Raw genomic sequence first — 21,921 nt, 5'->3', positions numbered from 1 at the left:
TAATAAATTGAGTGTATGTGGAACCTAGCATTTTTAACAGTCTATGTTTAAATCTACTTAAATCAGTGTGCCATAAATGATTATGCATGTTTAAATCTCTATTATGTCCTGAAGGCCACTATAAAGTGAGTGATGTTTTGGTCCAGAAGTCTCCTCAAGCTCTCGTCTCCTGTTTTAAATCCAAAACTGCCCGAATCCAGTCCCCAGTGAGAAACAATATCCCCGGTCCCGGCACCTACAACCCTCATCAGCCTCCAGAGCCCGTGAAGAGAACCGTTCTGCCGTAAGTGTTCAGTCACATCTGCAGAACACTACAGAAAAGGTTTATTAATGTTTTTTACAATTTTAAGTTGATATATTGAATATTAATGTAAAACTATTAAGCTGTTCCCAAAAAAACCGCTAGAATTGTGTTGTTTAATCTCATTTTACAGTAAAATTAAATTTTTTTCATTATAATATGCTGATTTGCTGTTCAAGAGACGTTTTTGTAACGTTTTGAGTGAAACAAAGGGGTAAACAAATGATCAGAGCTAATAGTTTTTATAGCGAGGGTGCTTTAAATGTCACAAAAGATTCATATTACAGATGAATGCTGTTATTCTGAACTTTTTTTCAATCAAAGAAAGCTAAAGTAAATCTGTTTTTAACAAAAATAAAATGTTTTATTGAGCAGCAAATCAGAATATAAGAATGATTTCTGTAGGATCATGCCTGGAGTAATGAAAAAATCTGGAAAAAAATAATACTTTAAAATATATTCAAATAGTGAACAGTTATGTTAAATAGAAAACAATATTTCATCATTTTAAGCTTGGTGAGCAGAAGAGACTTCTTTAAAAAACAAACTAATCTTACTGTTCTAAATCTTTCATATTTTGCATGAAGCATCTAGCATTATCTTGTTTTTAAAGCATAATAAGAACAGTTATGGATCTCTTAGACGTCTGTTTATTAATTTATATATGAAATGAGAGGTTTTTATATATATTACATGATGATTAAGATGCTTAATATCTGATCTCTGTGCAGAAGAAGGTACTATTTGGGATTATCTGCACCACCTTTGATACCCGAAAAAGTCCCTCCTTTCCCCGGACCGGGACACTATGACATAGTGAACTACAATCGTCCTGTCAAACACATGGTGTCCAGCGCCGCCTTTCTATCTGGGACAAACAGGCACATGCAGGAGGTCAAAGGACAGGATATACCTGGTCCAGGTAACACATGTAAAATTAAAGCTTTTACTTATTTTATCTACGATTTTAACTTTAGTGTATGTTTCTGTCATCTCCTCACAGGTTTCTATGAACCCACAGTCCTTTCCAAGACATCATTCCTGTATAATCCTGCAAAACTGTGGATTCCAGCTTAGACAAACGTCATTTAGTAAAACAAATTACTGTGCAAATATAGATTTTAATAACTATTTGTGTGTTTGTTATTTAAATGGTCAGTCTTAGTAATTGATTTTTTATTTTTATGTTACGTCAAGTTACTTCTGATCTCAAGTGAAAAGATTTTAGAAATTGCTCTAAATGTTTTGGATTGTTTTGGATTGAAATAGAAAACTATGTGATCCTCTGAATATCCAAGATTCAGCAAACCAAACCAATATAGACATAATTTATTCATTTTTCTTCGGCTTAGTTGGGGTTGCCACAGTGAAATGAACCGCTAACTATTCCAGCATATGTTTTACACAGTGGATGCCCTTCCAGGTGCACCCCAGTACTGGGAAGCATCCATACACACTCATTCACAAACACACACACACACACATACACTACGACCAATTTAGTTTATTCAATTCGCCTCTACCACATGTCTTCGGGCTGTGGAAGCACCCGGAGGAAACCCACCCCAACATGGAGAACATGCAAACTCCACACAGAATTGCCAACTGACCCAGCCGAGACTCGAGCCAGCAACCTTCTTGCTGTGACGCAACAGTGCCAACTACTGAACCACTGTATCGCCCTATAGACATAATATTTGACCTTATGTTTTAATAATATATTTTTTTAAAAACTACATTAGCTTAAATTAGTTTGTTTTTGAGCACATTTTTTTAAAGATACATATTTTAAGTATTCATGTGCTACTGTTTCATAAAATATTGGTCTCAAAATTGTATTTTTTTTAGATTTTATTTTATTATGTTATAGTTAATCCTGTCATTATTGTTTTTAAATCAAATAAGCAAGTAATCAAATCACTTTTATTCACATCATCAGCAGCAGGTGTGCTATGATGAGTGAAAAGCTTTGTTGCTGTGTAAAACATATGCTGGATAAGTTAGCGGTTCATTCCACTGTGGTGACCTCTGATGAATAAAAGGACTAAGCCAAAGAAAAATGAATGAATGAATGCTTCATAAAATATTTGTCATTAAAAACATTTTTTTAATCATTTTGACTATTATTATATATGTATTTTTTTATTTTAGTGGTATTTTGTAATTATTATTTTAAACATAATTATTAGGAAATCTGTTTAAAGAAAGCCTTGTCTGTATAGTTGCTTTTGAACTTCCACGGTCAAGATCTGAACGAATCAAAGTATTCTCAGAATCACTGCGTCACTTTTAAACAGCTGAAAGTACTCCACAGCTTTGATCCCTCAGCTGCTGATCCTGGACCTGCTGGACGGTGAATATAAACAAAGCCACTTTAGTATTCTGCAGTGAAATATAGGGATTTATTCTAGGCGGCATGGTGGCTCAGTTGTTAGCACTGTCGTCTCAAAGCACGAAGGTCACTGGTTTAAGTCCAGGCTGTTTCAGTTGGCATTTCTGTGTGGAGTTTGCATGTTCTCCCCGTGTTGGCATGGGTTTCCCCCACAGTCCAAACACATGCGCTATAGGTGAATAGGGTAAACGTAATTGCCCATAGTGTATGAGTGTGTGTGAATGTGACTGTGTATGGGTGTTTCCCAAAACTGAGTTGCGGCTGGAAGGGTATCCGCTGCGTAAAAGACATGCTGGAATAGTTAGTGGTTCATTCCGTTGTGGGGTCCCCTGATAAGGTGATCCTAAACCAGCTGGGCGGTGAACATGGTGAAGTGAGTGATGTTTCAGCTGGTCCTGGGTCAGTGGTGATGTACAGCAGCTGTTGAGGGTGTGGAGGTCTGTGCTCATCTGAACAATGCTAAAATCTTTGAGGGGATTTCAGACGGTCATGACCTGAAAATGTCCTCCGTGACATCGGTCTATGACCTGCTATGAGCAAAGTCAACATTATGCATGAAATCATTCATCCGGAATGTTTATTTGTTATTTAATAACACTTTTACACTAATAAAAATGTAATAAAAGTGAAGACAACTAATATTTTTTGTTGCTTTAATTTAATGTTAAGTTGTAGAAAGTTTACCTTTAATATTTTTGTCTGATTTAGTTTGGTTGATGTAAATTGAGATGGCTAGAAAAGTTAGTTTGATTCAACTAAAAACTATAAAAGAGTTTTTTTGGAGTGTATCTGCTTAAATAATGATAGATTTTGAGGTATGATTCATAATTACTCAAGTTCAATGAAGATTCATACTGTAAACAGTATGAAACAAATTTGTTAAATGTTTAGCTTATTTTAATAAGTTAAAAATGTAAGTTTTACAAAGTTTAATTTTAATATTTTAGTCCGTTTGACCGATGTAAGTTAAAATGACTATAAAAGTTCGATTTTTGAGAAATTAAAGCGGCAGGAAATATTATCAATGTTCAGATCTTCTTTACAGTTAAAGTCAGAACTATAAGCCCCCCTTGAATTTTTTTCTTGTTTTTTAAATATTTCCCAAATTATGTTTAACAGAGCAAGGAAATTTTCACAGTATGTCTGATAATATTTTGTCTTCTGGAGAAAGCCCTATTTATTTTATTTAGGCTAGAATAAAAGCAGTTATTAATTTTTTAAACACCATTTTAAGGACAAAATTATTAGCCCCTTTAAGCTAATTTTTTTCCCGATAATCTACAGAACAAACCACTGTTGTATAATAACTTGCCTAATTACCATAACCTGCCTAGTTAACCTAATTAACCTAGTTAACCCTTTAAATGTCACTTTAAGCTTGCATGTTTTAATTTTAATTTAACTTAAGTTAACCTCATTTTAACTTGATTTAAGTTATACAAGATTTAGCTGGAAGTCAATTTAATGCAATGTAAGTTGAAATGACTTCAAAATGTAAGTATATTAAACTTAAAAATGTAAGGTGCCAAGTCATTTTTATTTTACAATTGTTCATACTGTATATCTTAAACGTTTTTAAATATATATAATGCATTCGTAATTAGTTGATCTATTTTTTTAAATCTTCACACAAAGGAAAATATTCATTTAAAGATATTCCAAAATATTTAAGCAGTTGGTGAACTGGAAGTCAAACATGTCAGGTTTTAAATGCTACTAGATACTAGATCTATTAGTTGAATTATTTGTAGTAATAGGAGTGCAGTCATGTCCGTTTGTCGCCTGTTGCTGATATCTCAAACCCTGCAGCTGTTCCGCCCGCCCCCATCAACAGCTGTGAACATATTCACATGCTGACCTCACCATTGTCCAACTTCTCTTTATTATCTATATATCATACCAGTCTTGCAAAGATCTGACAAAATTGTGTTTTTTTGAGAGTGGATGCTTCTTGTAAAGATCATTACTTAATCTCAAGTGAGGAAGATTTAGCCATAATTGGTTTCCTATTCATCACAAACAAAACAAAACAAAAAAGTCTCAGTCTGTTCACTCTTTTGAGCTGTTTGTTGAGCACAATAAGAAATGTTTGCAGAGAGGGAAAGTTGTCTTTAAAAGCCCCCTTTGAAGCTGCTATTAATAAAAAAATAACACATGTTTTTTTCTGTTCTTAATAAAAAAAAAAAAAAAGCTATTTTGACTGAATGGCTTCCAAAAATAAAATATATAACATCAAAAAATATATTAGCAACTTTTTGTTACTGTATTACTGTAATATTTGGTCTATTTTAAGGTGTGATTATTAAAGTGCAACTATTAATTTATAATGAGTAATTTTAATTAAATACATGAAATTACAATACTGTTAGGGTTAGGATGCGAGTTTAGGGGTAGTTTCTGTAATGTCACAGATAACAAGACTCAGCACTGAGGGCTTCACTGTGAGCTGTTTGTATGGGTGTGTAATCAGTACATGAGCAGCATCAGCTGTGTGTATGCAATCAGTCAGGATCTGGAACCGGTTGTGTGTGTGGAGCATGACTGATTTTGTAGTCCATTTAGAAGCAGATTTGTGGTTCATGTGGATGTGAGTGTTTACCAGCGACCTCTGGTGGTTTGATCGCTGGGGAACATGACGGTTCTAACCCTGAACATGTCCCTAAAACTATTATTAGTATTCATTAGTAGCAAAAAAAAAAAAAAAGGTTTCATAGGGTTCTTGATGGTATCATTAATACCAATGAGGAACGACTATTTTTAATGTTTTATCTATTTTTTGTTGTAGAATATATCACACAAAATATATTGTGTTAAACGATATTATTGTCATTTTAAGACCCTTATATGCCACTCATTATATAATGCCAAAACAACAATACAATATCATCACAATGCAAGTACACTCTTCCAAAGAACACATCATATTTTATTTTAATAAGAATATTTCATTTAATTATAGTCATTTTAACAATTTAATAATAAGGCATTGGCGATTGTCATTAACAAAAAGCTCTAGTGGAAAAAGGTGCTTTAGATGATTAAATAGTTCTTTACACTATGAATAATGACTCTTTGAAGAACTTTACAGTCTGTTTAATTGGGGATCCCGGACCATCTGTGATCATTAACAGATTTCAAGTCAAATCACCTTTATTTCTATTGTGCTTTGTACAATGCAGATGAACATTCAATAATAGAATCAGATACAAAGTTTCATCATTGTGAAAAACGTTCAGCACATCAAGCAGATTTAGTTCACATTAGCATCTAAGCTCTATAAAGGGATAGTTCACCCAAAACTGAAAATTCTGTCATCATTTACTTCCTTTTTAGGTTTCCTTCTTCTGTTGAAGATGAAAGAAGATACTTTGTAAAATGCTGACAACCTATCACTTAGTATTTGTTTTCATGGAAGTCAATGGTTGCAGGTTTCCAGCATTTCTCAAAATATCTTCTTTTGTGTTCAACAGAAGGAAAACAAATAAAGGTTTGAAATCACTTAAGGGAGAGTAAATAGTGAGTAAATTGTCATTTTTGTGTGAGCTATCTCTTTTGAATTATAGCAGACCACATTTGGAGGTTATTTTTGATGTGAGACAGTGCACCATTTATATAAAGACTTAAAAACAAACCCAATTTATGATTTCTGGAAAGCAGAGCAAACCTGACCGCATTCTCACCTATGTGGCCACAACAAAGCCTCTTTTTATCACATCTGCGTCGCTCTCCATGGCGGCGAGACATGATTTTAATAAGGGTACGTAATGAGTGCGCCATCACGCCGGATACACATCCCCAGGCTTCAGGCCTGTACAGATCCCAATTGTTTAACTCATGACTGATTGGATCTACATTTATCTTGAAAGTGGCCGCGAGCGTGGACTCAAAGCAGTCTGAGAAAAGTCTCCGCCTGACTGCATTGCATGCGGTTTTTGACCTCTGCATTATTTTTATGTGTGCTCTGATGGGGTTTATGCCTCGTGGGTTTTCATTTCTTTTTTTAACCGTTTGATTGATTTTGTTTTTAAAAATGTAGGTTATTCACGTAAATGCTAGTGGTTTTGGTGGCAGGTATGCTCTGCTGGGATTGTTGGCAGGGTTTTATCAGTGGTACCAGATGGCTGATTTGCTTCGTGCTGTTATAATGGCCTGATTTCAGCTCTTAAAAGCTGCAGTTATAGCATTAAATAAGACCAGACTCACACTGGTTTACACTTAATCCAGTAAAGTTGGAACTGTAATGACGCTTTCAGCAGTTTCAGACTAACGTGGTCTAGTTGTAAGGGTCTGAGGGTCCTGGTGCTAAATGAATATGCTTGATTAAATGTGTGGTTCTTGAGTCATTGAGATAGTTTTAACCCTATAACTTGACTTCTAAAAAAACAAACTGTTTATTTGATAAAAATGTGTTCATGACACCACCCTAAGCTCATTTTTTGGATGGTTGTAACATTTGTTTTGATTTTAACATAACCTATGGACAAATTGTTAACTATGATGCATTGTAAAGGGTTAAAGAAATCTACTCTCTAAAAATACACTGAGTTATTTATTTAACCCAATGGTTGAGTTAAACATATTTGGTGCTTTGTTGGGTTATTTTTAACCTTTATTAGGGTATTTATTAATAATTGGGTTAAATATTTGGGGCTTTATGGATTATTTTTAAGCTTTATTTGGTTATTTATTTAATAACTTGACTAGTTGTTTTGAAATGTTGAATTTTAACAGTCAATTGATTTAACAGCTGTATTATGCGTGTGTAATGTTGTTTTTGTCTTATAGTTTATTTAAGCTGTAAAATTGTTGTATTTTTTTATCAAATTACTTCTCAGTGTTGTGTTTTTTTATCCATTTCAGCAGCATTCTTAAATACTGATGATACAAACACGCACTTCATCAATATTAAATGGATTAAACGCTTTACCTCCCGTGTTCATCTCTACAAATTATACACATAATTAGGATATTCCGCCGTCATTCTCACCTTTAGGATCCAGCGGAGACATTTATTTATTTACACAGTTATAATCATAAAGTGAATAGTAGTACTTCAACAGTAATACCAGAATGGAAAAAATAACATTTAATCAAAATAAATTATTTAACTCAATGCATTGGTTTAAAATAACCCATTTGGAAAGGTGCTATAATAACATATAGTAGGGTTATATGTTAGGGTATTTTTAACCCAACTATTTTAACGGAGTAAATAAAACAGTTAACCGATTAATTTAGCTTTTTTTAAGGTATTGAGCGAGTATATGGATGCAATATTAATTCATTGCAGTTGTTTTGTTAGTTTGAGATGAATAGATCAGCCTGCTCAGTCTTTATTTATCAGTTTAATCTGTTTCTATTTATAATGAACAATACAAAAATATTGACCTGCACTGCTTATGTTAAAAAAAAAGTTATGATTAAAAAAATGCCAAAATTTTTATAGGAAATTTGAAATGTTCAGACTTTTATGGAGTAAAACAAATATTTTAATCAATGATACATCCAGAGAAACTGAGAATTTTCATGTTTTATTTTAATATTTATTTTTTTATTTATTATTTGTTATTAAATACTATAATAGAAGAATGCAAATTTGGTTCAGATGAATTATATTAAAAAAGGCTTTAAACACGAACATCTGGTCCAACAACCTGCCAACATCTAACCAAAATCACACTGAAGAGGGTATTCACTAAATATATTTATATTATTGTGTTATAACTTATTACTAATATTATTAACAACATTTTAAAGTATCTTACAACTATCTACTTGTACGTTTGCCTTTGCAGGTCCACCAGGTCATGGTGTTCATTTGATGACATTTAAAATTTGGCTGCACCCTATTCTTCCAGTGGGACAAATTAAAGGACGTGTGCCCGTATGCCTCCATCACTGCCGCAGATCCCGCTTTCACAAACCTAAAGGGGGAGCAATGCCGCGAAATCCTATAAACATTCGTTTTCATTAACTACAGATGGAAAAAAAACATAATATAAATGAAATTAATGTTCTATATTAGAATTATGAAAGTAAAATTATTTATATAAACATAAATATCATTTCATATGGGCCACCCCTAGTTCCTTCGTCCCCCATTTTAGTGAATGGTACGGCCCAGTGGATAGGCAGAGACCGTCCCGCATTGAGTAACTGTATTCAGCGAGCGGCTGCTGTAACGTTACAGTGGGCTGGGCCCCGGATTTGGGCCCCCCTCTTTTTCTATCTTTAGTTTTCACAGCTGAGATTACACATTTCTGTGGAAATATTGAAATTAATCAATCGTCGATCGCGAATGTCTGTTAATTGAGCTCAACAGTTTGTCATTGATCAGATTTAAAGGGCCACCGCATTCGGGTGTGTTCCTAACTGGGAGTTCCTCTATTTTACACGTCTCTTTTGGACCCTGTAATGGAATGACTGACTGAAAACCATGAACAAAATGGAGAACAAAGCTCTTGAGAGCAGCTTTGAAGAAAAACTGACGCTGTCAGACAAAGGTATGTACAACTGAAATGGAGAAATACGCAGAAAATTGTTGAAAGACCCGGGAGAACGTTAAATGCACCAGCGGTCCAAAGTATTTCTGAAGAATCTAAATCATACGCATGTTTTGAGTCCTTTTACATACTGTATGGGTTTAATAATATGTTTATAAAGGTTTCTTTACCACCTGTCGTTAAGAAAACAATAAAAGTAGCGGCCCAGTTGCGCGTGACCTGGATAACGGCTTTTTGCATTTCTGTGAGGAGAAATTGGCGTTTGTCAGGGCGTTTATAATAATGTATCTTACATGGTTTGAAGAATAAATTAGTCGTTTTATTGATTTGATCATTATATTTATTGGTAAAACATCTGCACGAGTGTTTTCATGGATTTAAGCGCAGTGCCGGTGTGCGCAAAAGCAGCCACGCGCACGTCTAATGATAATTTCCCGTTATACCTGTCTATTACAGTCCTTATTACGCAGCACTATGAAGGTTTTCGTTATTGCCCTCACAATTGTCCATCTAATGTCTCATGATGAAGATAAACATGGTAAAAAAAACGGAAAATGTATTATTATATATATTTTATGATTATAAATTAATCTTCTATGATTTTGTTTATTAAATACAGTGAATCATTCTTGATTTAAATAATGTTATTTAGGCATATATAAGATCTGAGGTAAACAGGAAGTGTGTCAGACAATATTGACTTGCCTTCCATACATGCAGACAAAAACATTTAACTTCTGTTCATTTAAAAGTAAAGCAGAATGTGTTTTATAAACTGTACATTGGATATTTTACATTAACTTTGAAGTATTGTGCTAGATCGGGGCTGGAAGCCCAGAGGCTGCTCGTTCAAATCCCATAAGACATCATTTATGATCTATTGCTATTTTGTCCTTGAGCACGGCGTTTTCTCCTCATAAGCTGCTCTGAATGAAAGTGTCTTCTGAAATCGCAAGCAATCCCTTCTTTACAAGGTTTTACTGGAGTCTTTCTCACAAATCACCTTTTATGGCAAGGTCAGACGCCTCCTCCAGATGTGCTGCAGGGATACAGCAATGTCAAATCAGAATGCTTGAGAAAATATAGTCATTATCTTTCAAGATCCACACATTCCTGTCTTGCAGTGAGTTTTTTAAAGCCTGCATGGATTTAAAATGTAACATTTTGTGAGGTTATTTTTGAACCAGCATACCATGTACGCTTGAGTGGCGCAAAATTGTAATAATCCACAAAAGAGGAGGAATCTTAGTAGTGTAAACACATTCCTATACGATGACTGTTTTAGTGACAGAGAGGCGTCATTCTTTAAACTTTTGACATGCATCAGTAGCCTGGTTTTCATCTTTAGATGAAGCAATTTTTTTCAATCTCAACCCAAAAAAAGACAATTTAGATGCATTTTCAGCAAGATTTCAGAGTGGCTCAATATAATATTGGTAACCTAGTAACCAAAAGTAACAACATAGGCTCATTCTGAAAACGTAGCCCTACATTTCTGGAGATCTCGAATTATGTAGCCAGAAGTACATATGGCTACATTTAGTCTTTTTTTTCTTTTTGGGGGTTTTCATATTTAATAAATAGGACAGTAGAGAGTATTGACAGGAAAGTGTGAGGAGAACAGTGAGGAGAAGGATCGGCATAGGACCTCAAGGCAAGAATCAACTCAGGTCGCTGCGAACATCGGAGTGCATGTGTCAACCAAGCGGCAACCTCCCGCTCTCCCTCAGGAAGCCAATACGGAAGTAACTAAAACTGCAATTCATCCGAAATTCCGCTAGTCCTGGCCTGCTCCTGGCTCCAAAACAGAGCAAATTTCAATTGAGCCCACTGTTAGAATGGCCAACTTTACTGCAGAAAAAACAGTGTTTACAAAAAGATTTTGGTTAATACAGCTAATATTACCCTTCATGACAACTGTGAGGGGGGTGAATTTTTTTATAACTCATGCGTTTCCTTTATATTAAGTTATAGTAAGTTTGCATAATTAAGGGAGTGGCCACTTGAGTGACAGCTAGGTCTCGCTGGTCGCCGTCACATCACCTCAGCTGAATCCTGCAGGTTAGCCACTGAACTCGGCATATTTATCGTATTTCTGTGTTATGCTGGATTTCATCTGTCTAACACAGACAGACTATATTTTAAGTGTTTGGAAGTAATTCACGTTTTCTGCCTCTTATAAAAACGCCAAAAGAACAATACTTAGTGGCTCAATGTATTACAGCAGTGTTTTTAAAAGTCTAAACACTTTATTGATATAGTATACAACCAAGCACAAGTGGTCAGAATACAAACGAGTCACAGGTGATAAAGTATTAAGCGTTTCTCCCAAAGTAAAGTGTGTCTGAACCAGGTCCAAGCTAAATGCCAGTAGGTGTCTGTAGCTCCGCCCACTCTCCGCCTCTTTGCACTTGTTTGGTGAGGACGCGCAAACAAAATGGCGACGGTTGGCCGCGCCTACTTGTGGCTTCTTTTGCGCTCTTTAGAAACCTATGGGTGACGTCACGGACACTACGTCCATATATTTTACAGTCTATGGTGTCAACACACTAACCACTACGCCATTGGCACAGACTGCATTTCGTCTTTTGACGGCGTTACTTTTCGTGCTTACCAGCTGACCACTGACCACCGTATGGACGGCTTTCCCGCTGTTACCAGTTTGTCTTTCCCGGCTTTCCCGCTGTTACCAGTTTGTTACCACCCTAGCAACAATGTAGAAAGGCACTAAATCCCACTGAAACCTTTTCAGTATCCTAAGGCAGAGTTTTGCATTGTTATGTAATATTATTCTGCCATTCTTGTGGCTTTTTTTTAAGTCTCTTTCTTCCATTGTAGTAAACCATATTCAGTTCCGTCCACATTTTTAGTGGTATCAGTTATTCATATCCTGTGAATGCTAAGCTGCCCGTAGATCAGTCGCAGCTGTATGTCTCACACCTTGGGCCATTTGAGTCACGGACACCAGTGTGGCATTATTATCAGCTCTGATGGAGGCCTGAGGCTCAGAGAGAGAGAGACAGGCCAGAGAATCCTCAGTATACAGCAACATTGATTGCTTTGTAGTGAGTGTTTTGGGCACAGGACCAAGACTTTCCAAGACTGAACTTGTTCAAAGGGACACTGTTTCCCCTCTCTACAAAGACTATCAGGTTTTCTGTCTCAGACACTGGAAGACCTTCTCTGTACTCTGCACATTCAGTACTTTATAAGGTTTTATTTGATTAAACTTTATGTTGCACTGATTCATACTTCTAAAGTTGCCAATACGAACCAAGATGGATTGTCTTATGCTGTATGATGTAAAATGTTTTATTATAGTTTGTTATATATTTAGTATTCAATAAACAAGCAATGCCAGTCAGGCAAATTTTACATAAAAAATGCAGAAAATGTATTTATTTTTTCTTAGATTTTTAATTTGTGATTTTCTGTAATTGCTGGAAATTAACACAGTTTTAATAATGTTACATTTTTTATCTATTGCTGTTGTGTCAGGTTTAGATATTTGCCTTTTTTTTCATGGAGTTTTTTTATCATTATTCTATTTTTTATTGTTCGTTACAAATGTGTTATTTAGTAAACTATGCAAATCAGGCCAGACGTACAATTTTTTACATAAAAAAAATCATAGATACTTTAATGTAGATTTTTAATTTGTGATTTTCTATAAATGCTGAAAATGAACACAGTATTAATATTGCTAGATTTCATTTTTTTACATGATTGGTATTGTGTCATGTTTTGCTTTTTGCAATTTTAAACAACTTTTTAAAAGCATTTAAAAAAAATATTTTTATTATTATAGTTCATTATAAATTTATTATTCAGTAAACTATGCAAGTCAGGTCAGTAGTTCACATTTTTACAAAAAAATTTGTAGATATTTTTATGTCGATATTTAATTTGTGATTTCCTATAATAGCTGGAAATTAAAAAAATATTAATAATTATATTTTTTCTATTATTTTTAATTATTGCCATTGTGTCAAATTTAGATTTTTGCCATTTTTAAAACTTTTTTATAGACTTTTTAAATTATATAATTATAATTTCTATATAATTATTATTATAGTTCGTTACAAATTTATTACATAGTGAACTATGCAAATCAGTCCAGACGTTGAATTTTTTACATTAAAAAAAACTTTAATTTAGATTTTTAATTTGTGATTTTGCTGGAAATAAAAACAGTATTAATAATGCTACATTTTATATTTTTTTACATTATTGGTATTGTGTCATGTTTTGATTTTATACAACTTTTTTTAAAAGCATTTTTAAAAATGATTTCTATTATTATACTTAATTACAAATGTATTACTTTTGTAAAGTATTTTTTATTATTCAATTTATTATAATTTGTTACAAAATTATTGTTTAATAAACTATGCAAGTCAGGCCAGAAGTACACATGTTTACAAAAAAAAATCATTGATATTTTTATGTCGATTTTTAATTTGCTATTTCCTATAATGGCTGAAAATTAAAACAATATTAGTAATTTTATTTTTATCATTATTTTTAATTACTGCCATTGTGTCAGATTTAGATTTTTGCGATTGTTTACAACTGTTTTAGAGCTTTTTTTATTATCCCATTTATTATAGTTCATTACAAATTCATTATGCTGTAAACTATGCAACTCAAGCCAGAAGTAAAAAAAAAATTACTTAAGGAATTGTAGATATTTTTACATAGATTTTTAATTTGTGATTTAATAGCTAGAAATTAAGACTTAAGTATTAGTAATGTTTGTTTTTCATTTTTAAATTATTGCTATTATGTCAGACAACTTTTTTATTCCGTTTAACTCTATGCCTATATTTTAGTGACTTATTTAAATCAGCATCATTTGCATTTACTCATCTATATTTAATGAAGCTTAGACTTTTACAAAACTATTTCCAAAAAGAATTTCAATGAGACAAAAACCAATAAAGGGCCTTTATGTCTTTAAGACCAGGCCTAAATGAGAAAATCTGTGAGCTTTTTTTTCTGTGGGATGAGGTTATTGTCTGTGTTAGTAATGCATGACGTGGATATTTTCATTCTCAGACACTCAAAGCCGATGACGAAATATTTCCTGCCTTTTTTCCCCCCCAAGAGGTCTTGGAGGGCTTGGAAATTTCGATATCTGTCCAAAGTGGCCAGCTCAGCAGACTGAGTGTGATTCATGCAACACGATTTATACATAGGCCAGCATGATGATATTACCCAACAAAAACGAAGCTTTTTTGCACTGTAAAATGTGACTAGTTGACTTTACTCAGAAAAGTGAGTAAAGCTGTTGCCTTAAAATCAATAAGCAAAAATGTGCATAATTATAAAAAAATTAAGTTGGAGTAAACAATGGATTTTCTTACTATTTAAGTGAAGTAAACTTGTCGCTTTTTACTTTTTTAATAATAAAGTACACTATCAAAATTTGATAAAACAGCACAACTATTTTTTTTTCTGGACAACTTAAATGTTTTATGTTCAATCCACTTAAATTTTTAAACACTAATAAGTGAACTTAATATCTTCATGTTATCCCAACACAAATAGATTGTGTGGAACCTAGCATTTTTTACCGTATGACTACCGCAAAACTCATCCAGAGGATACTCTTGATATATTTTAATCATATAAATCAGCAAATCCAGTACATTTTTGTCATAAAAACAAAGCCTTTGCCATGTTAAATATAGAAAAAAACAAGTTTTACTTCTGCTTTTTCAGCGAAAAAAGTAGTCATTTTACCAGAGTTCATATATCATAGCAATCGGTGTCCACATGTAGGCATGGCCATTTTCCAGCATAATGCTCTTATATGCGAGTAGACAAAGTAATGAGGGGATGACTCTATTTTTGGAGGAGTCTTTGGCAGGAGCTGTGTGTCATAACCGTGTGGGAAGACGGAAAAGGAAAGGGAGGAGGAAGGAATAGAGAGGATTGAAACAGCAGCGTGGAAGGATTTCATTTGGATGTGAGATGTTTGTTTCTTGAGGCCCGAATCTGAAGTTTTATGTGGGCGGAAGAGCAACAAAATGAGAGAGAAAAAAGACAATCTGCCTAGAAACAGCCTTATTGGAAAATGTATGTTTCTAACATGATTCGCTTGCTCACTTTATTTCAGAAATTAGATTTTTTGGCATAACGACTATTGTGTAACATTTGCTATCCTTCTCTTTTTTGTATAAGGAATAGTTTATTTTAGTTGCTGTTGATCTTTGGAGTATATATATATATATATATATATATATATATATATATATATATATAAATTATATAAAAAAGTATATATATAAATATATAAAATATATATATATATATATATATATATATATATATATATATATATTTTTTTTTTTTTTTTATAATTTATATTACTTTTTTTCTTTAAAACAACATTATTATAAATCAATAACGTTTTAAAAGTGTTTAGCACAATATATCTTAATTAGGTTAAATGGGAGCTATTCTAATTGACCAGTGATATCATCAAATATTTTAACATCCTCTTTTCTATATATATGGAAAGGTCAAAGTTCAAAACAGGGACAGACAGGAGCATGCAGATAATTCAAATCGTAGTGAGAGTACAGGTGAATGGTCGGGACAGGCGGCAAAACAATAAACAGTAAAACAAAGAAAAAGTCAAAACACGACAAGGCAAAACATGGAAAACGCTCCGTTATGCTCACAGTTTCAGCAAAGAGTGTGTGGGAATGAGGTGTCTTTATAGTCGTAGTAATCAGTTCATCCTGAGCATGTCTGGGGTAAAATGAAAGTGGAGGCATTGAAGATGAATCCAAAGAATCTTGATGAACTCTGGGAGTCCTGCAAGAACGCTTTCTCTGCCATTCCAGATGACTTTATTAATCAGTGATTTGAGTCATGTCAGAGATGTATGGATGCAGTCCTCCAAGCTCATGATGGAGTCAGACACAATAGTCATTCTTTCTCCACTGCAGTATGACTTTATATTCTATACTGGACATTATTTCTGTTAAGACAAGACTTTTGTCTAAGCAAAGTCAGACCTTACTGTCCTAATTAAATAGTTCAAAATCAATCCATGATCATATTTTATAATCTAGAGGCCTTTGCCTTTCATATAAGTCACTTCTGATACCAAAATGATCAACTAGAAGTCAAGTTATTATTTGCTGTTCCAAAAACTTGGATAGGCGACAACACTTTTGTCAGGTACTGCAAATAATGAGGATAATTTCATTTTTTCCCCATTTAACAAGCAATAGACAGAACATGAATACATCATAACATGGAAAAACATCATAATTTGACTCTCTGCTCATCCTTAAGTTTAAAATAATAGGATGCACTGATGTTTTAAACCCATTGTTTGTCTTTCACCTTAAAATTATAGCATAATCATCTTAATCTCCAGTCCTACATCAATAATGTAGCATAGCATCTGCAGAGCTGTAGAAATCAGGCTCTAGTTTTTGTTGGCAATACTGCTTCGTCGCGACGGCTGAAATGTAAACAAAGTGAGAATTTGTGCGATTAGATCGCGTCTTCACTGTTGCACAATGACTTTGTCTTGGCGGCAGGAAAACAGGGGAAATCTGTCTCCCATCTTACGTAAGCAGGGCGTGCCAATTCCTTGAGACGAAACGTGAGAAAACAGGATCCCCTCATGGGCAGACGATTCTTAACAAACCCGACTGAAGATGTGTTTACCAACATATACAGAGCTGAAAATGAGGTCACACTTTAACTTCTGATTAATGCATTTCATTGCTGGTGTGTTGAGGCAATGCTTTTTATGTATGCTAATGTATGCAGCTAATTTTTCTCTAATTAGACACAATGCTGCATCCTTAGGGTGCGGTTTCTATTATATTCAAGCCTTTGGCACTTTGGCAAACTTAACTCAGCACTTTCTGAACATTGTTTTGCTTTCCTCAGACCAAAAGGGACATTTCACACTGAAGTTTGACAAAATTGTGGAGCATTTCAAATCAGTTTTTAATGCCGTCTGAGCTTTCTAATATATAAATCCTCTATTGGGGTGTTTTTGTTGTTGAAGTGAACTTTTCCTTTTGTCAGTGGTTTGTGCAGCATCAGTGGTTTTGTTTTGGTCTCCAAAGTTGTAATTCTTATGATCACCAGCAATCTAGCAGTTGCAGGTCACTGGAGGACTACAATTCTGCCACTGAACCGAACTACAACTCCCAGAAGTCATTGCTCCACTTACTTCTACCACAGCTGACAGTCATCTGGACATTGACTCACACACACAGCTCAAGTTCATCACTGAATGATTACTTGGACGATATGTACACCACAAATTCACACAAACTTGGCAGTATTGTAGTTCTCCAGCGATTTGCAACTGCTAGATTGCTGGTGATCATAATAATTATATTGTTCATAGATGAGGAATTTTGCTTGTAATATTAAAATATTTTATTATTATTTTGATATTAGTCTCAACAGGTCATGCATGAAGAAGTTTTACTTGCAAAGTGAGGTTTCATTAAACACTAACACAGTTGTGTCGAAGTTTCGAAAGTTTCGAAACCTGTCTCTATAGTGACACCTAGTGGTCATTTTTTATGTATTGCTCTGGAACGGCTTCAGCAAAGAAACAGCAAATTGAGGTATTAAACCTCATGTTGTGCTATTGAGGTTTCAAGTGATGTAGTAGAGCGGTGAGAGTTCCAGACTAGCACGCAGATAATGGGTTTGAATCCAGGGTGATGCAGCTCATAGATGTTACTTTTTGAAATGCTCTGTTTTTGTAATGCATTTTGTTTTAACATTGGTCTGACATCCGTTTAAACACTTTGTAGATAAATATGTCTCGTTTTGGTCATAAAAAAGTAACATTATTAAAATACATCAATTCATAATTTCTTAGTATCTTGAAATTAAGTCGGGTACGTCGGGATTTGAACTCCATGGCCATTGGCAACACATTGGCGGTCCACTAGGCTACATAAGATAGTGTATTTTTCAGAGTCGCCAGGTCTCGAATCGCTTCTGGAATGGCCGATGCTTTGAATCGCTTTAGTCCAGTGATCTCAAACTCAGTTCCTGGAGGGCCGCTGCTCTGCACAGTTTAGGTCCAACCACCTCCAACTCACACCTACTTAATAGTGTCTAGTGGAGTGTATACTATAATGAGTAAATAATAATAATGAAATATTTCAATCCTCTGATTAGCTGTTAAAAACGAATTTGTTTCAATTTTAAAGATGAAAATATTTTTGTTGAGTTTGTTGAGTTTTCTTTTCGCTCGATCTGTGTGTGTTTTTCATTATTTCAGAAATTAAGCAATGCAAAAATGACAGATTTTATAATAAATTACTTGTATAGCAATTTTTTTATTTTATCTATTAATTTGAAATATTTAACATTCATGAATATTAAAATTTTCTTAGTTATAAAAAAATAGTATTAACAGCGTGAATTAATAGTAAAATCGGTTAATCGTTGAACTCAGATATATAAAATATATGTATATGAATTTAAATATCTATGTAACAAAATGTATTTGTATAGTTTTGTTTCTATGGATGTACATGTCTCACATATACATAATAAATAGATATAATACACACAGCTAAAACAAACTTTAACCTTGGATGTGATTAATCGCGATTAATCTTTGTCGACGCTAATTTATTTGCATTATTTACTATAAAAATCGATATAATACAAATTAAATTACAGTGTATCTTAACAGTGACAAATCATTCTCTCAAAAAGCTATAGGATATTCCTAAGATAAATCAAAAGGTTTTTTTCTGAACCTGGTTTGTTCTGCATATGTTGCACATAATCATGTGTGTTAGCGTTGTTTACTGTATGGGATGAACTTTGTGTGGCGCAAACACTGTCTCAGTTGGTTGACCAGCAGCTGTAGCCGTCAGTGTGTCTTTGACGAGAGACGTGTGTGTGTGTCAGAAAGAGAAAACAGTCGTTAGCATGTGCTAGTGAGTGTGTTCACACACCCGTCCATCGCCTGTCCAGTGTGGTCACAGGACTGGCCTGCTAATATTAGCATCACAGCTGCGCTAGCGGGGCTTTGGACCTCTTTGCTCTACATTATTGCTCCATAACACTGATCCAGAAACAGCATTGCCACACCTCAGCAGTCGTAACACAATCTAAAACAGATGCTCCATGCAATTGCTAAGAGAAGCATCTACTACATTGGCAGCATATGTTGTGATTTCAGAATGGATGTTTTCCCTGATGGTTTCACATCTGTTGACCTCCAGAATGAATCTCCTCATGTGCTGCAGATCTGCATTTTCCGCCCCGAGTGTGTCAGAACAGACCTGTTGGTATTTATAGAGGAGGTCATAAGATGAGCGTAATATTAGCTGCTCTTCACAGATTGCTGGCCGGCCTTCGTTTATATGTTTTAAATAAGGAGTCATGGCGGCTTAAGCAGGAAGTCACTTCCGCTTTCATTTTTGGCTTGAATGGAGATTGATAAAATGACCTCAGTATCATGTGGCTCCTAATGGAATTAGCATGCAGGTGATTTCCCTCCTAAATACTCTGCTTTTCTTTCTGTTTGACTACATTTAGACAATTACTTTGTGTTGAACAGGTAGGTTTCTTTAAAAACAGGGTGCATGTGGAGTACTTTGACATTTGTCAAGCTGGTGAAATGGTAGATTGTTAGGTTTTTTTTTCTACCTGGGCATTTTTCTGGTTTTAGTGTGTATTTTTGTTACTCCCTGCTGAAAAATCCAGCTTAAACCAGCCTAAGCTGGTTGGCTGGTTTTAGCTGGCGACCAGGCTGGTTTTAGAGGGGTTTTGGCCACTTCCAGGCTGGTTTCCAGCCATTTTCAGCCTGGTCTTAGCTGGTCAGGCTGGGAGATGACCAGCTAAAACCAGCTTGACCAGCCTAGCCAAGCTGGGAGTCCAGCCAAAACCAGCTATATCCAGCTTAAACCAGGCTGGTTAAGCTGGTTTTAGCTGGATTTGGCTGGTCATTTTCCAGCCTGACCAGCTAAGACCAGGCTGGAAATGGCTGGAAACCAGCCTGGAAGTGGCCAAAACCCCTCTAAAACCAGCCTGGTCGACCAGCTAAAACCAGCCAACCAGCCTAGGCTGGTTAAAGCTGGATTTTTCAGCAGGGTCATCAACCAAGTTATATTGTGATATGTCTAAGATTCTGCCTGGAATCATGACAGGCAATTGCTTTTTGCAACCCAGGCTCATTCTGGAAATGTAGTCCCGCGGACGTTTCTGGAGACCGCTGAATACGTACCGGGAGGTGCGTACGGCTGCAGTTTTTGTTTTCGCGAATCTGCGAGAGGCCGCTGTTGTGCGATTTTTTCGTATCTCAAACGCCTCCCGCGAGTGCAGTTCGCGCCCGCGCTGTTCTCGCGTGAACCCACCAGAGGCCGCTGTCTGACTGACCGGATGATTGACTGTGCGACCGGCCAATCGGCTGACCCGCTCTCCTCCTTCCCTAAACCCAACCAATTTTACAGATTGACCCGCCCGCCCGCTCACTTTTCTAAACCCGAGCAACAGTTTACAAAAGCCGTCCAAAAAAAGAAAAGCCCTGATTTTTTTTTTCTACCGCGTTTTCGGATTTCACCACGTTTTCACCCTGTTATGAAACTCGTTCACTTAATTTTTGGGATTCTGTTTTTGTCTTACCTGATTGCTGGAACCGCTCTTCCCCGGAATCGAAACCAATCATCGTGGTCAACTCCTCTCTGCATCTCAAGTCTGCCGACGTACACGGTGAGCTGAGTGGACAAACGGGTTGCGGCGGGAAAGCCCTCCACAAGAAGGTAAGCGGTCGGCCGGTAAGCGTGAAAGGGAACAGCGTCACACCGCCCATAGCGTTCGCTTGAGAAAAATAAATGCAGCCATACATACCTTCCGGGACGTATTCCGCTGTCTCCAGAAACGTCCGCGGGACTACGTTTTCAGAATGAGCTTGGGTTGACTTTTTTATTTACTCCAAAAATGACTTGTTCAAACTACTTATTTAAAGGTAAAACGACACAGTTCTTAAGTTTTTTCAGGGGAAAACTTAATTGTTTTATGTTCAATCCACTTAAGTTTGTAAAAACGATGAAGGTAACTTAATGGATTTATGCTGGGACGTGAAGGAATTGTTTGAAACCCTGCATTTTTTACAGTGTACATGGAGTACTTTAACATTTGTGAAGATGTTTAAACAAAAGGAGTCAAATCCTAGGAAGTTCCCTGGTTTTCTTTGACTATTATTAGCCATGCTGTAAAATGTCTGAGATTCTGCAAGGATCAGCTCTTATGACAGGCAGAATCAATCTTCTGTGTATTACATATTCATATCTGTCCTCTTCTGCTTCAGTGCACTCAGAGACAGCTAGACGAGATCTGATTTGCATTTATGTGGGATAAAAACTGTGATTTTTTTGCTTGATTTTAAACATAATATGCAGTTTTGAGCATGATAGTTCATCTCTTAAATGAATGTCAGGAGTTTTTACTGCATTTAACAAACATATGAAAAGTTAGCATCCAGTTCACCACTTTTGTCTATGTATTTTGTACATATTCTTTACATATTTTATCATTAAAAGGGAATCAATTCAGGAGTGTTGCATTAAAATGATTAAAGTGGCAGTAAATACATTTATAAAGGTGAACTTTCTGTTGGAAAATCCTAAATATGTATCTGCCTCCACAAAAATATTGAGCAGCGTATCAGTGTTTAACATTGATAATAATAATAAGAAATGTTTTTT

General features: G+C 35.1%; 2 protein-coding genes across 21 annotated transcripts in view; both read left to right on the top strand.

Moving 5' to 3' along the window:
* Positions 1 to 2,410, top strand: part of stpg1 (sperm-tail PG-rich repeat containing 1) — an 8,440-nt gene extending 6,030 nt beyond the window's left edge. For 12 of the 13 annotated variants that reach the window (XM_087293712.1, XM_087293716.1, XM_087293718.1 and 9 more), the window contains 3 exons: positions 115 to 283; positions 1,033 to 1,223; positions 1,305 to 1,432. In XM_087293712.1, the coding sequence (XP_087149838.1) occupies positions 115 to 283; positions 1,033 to 1,223; positions 1,305 to 1,378 (434 nt within the window). In that variant the 3' untranslated portion in view covers positions 1,379 to 1,432. Of the gene's footprint in view, positions 1 to 114; positions 284 to 1,032; positions 1,224 to 1,304 lie in introns of all 13 variants that reach the window. The other variant, NM_001346266.1, reaches the window with a different exon arrangement.
* Positions 2,411 to 8,851: 6,441 nt separating this feature from the next.
* map7d1b (MAP7 domain containing 1b) overlaps positions 8,852 to 21,921 on the top strand; it is a 90,574-nt gene continuing 77,504 nt past the window's right edge. For 7 of the 8 annotated variants that reach the window (XR_015516255.1, XR_015516254.1, XM_087295088.1 and 4 more), the window contains exon 1: positions 8,852 to 9,196. Coding sequence is in view for 6 of the 8 variants with exons in the window: in XM_087295088.1 (XP_087151214.1) it covers positions 9,130 to 9,196 (67 nt within the window). In the remaining 2 variants the exon portion in view is untranslated. 8 annotated transcript variants of the gene reach the window in all.

The sequence above is a fragment of the Danio rerio genome, chromosome 19 (genome assembly GCF_052040795.2).
Source record: "Danio rerio strain M-AB ecotype USA chromosome 19, GRCz13ab, whole genome shotgun sequence".
Classification (NCBI taxonomy): Eukaryota; Metazoa; Chordata; class Actinopteri; order Cypriniformes; family Danionidae; genus Danio; species Danio rerio.
Note: the sequence above shows the minus strand (reverse complement) of the source record. Positions and strands in the feature narration are given on the sequence as shown.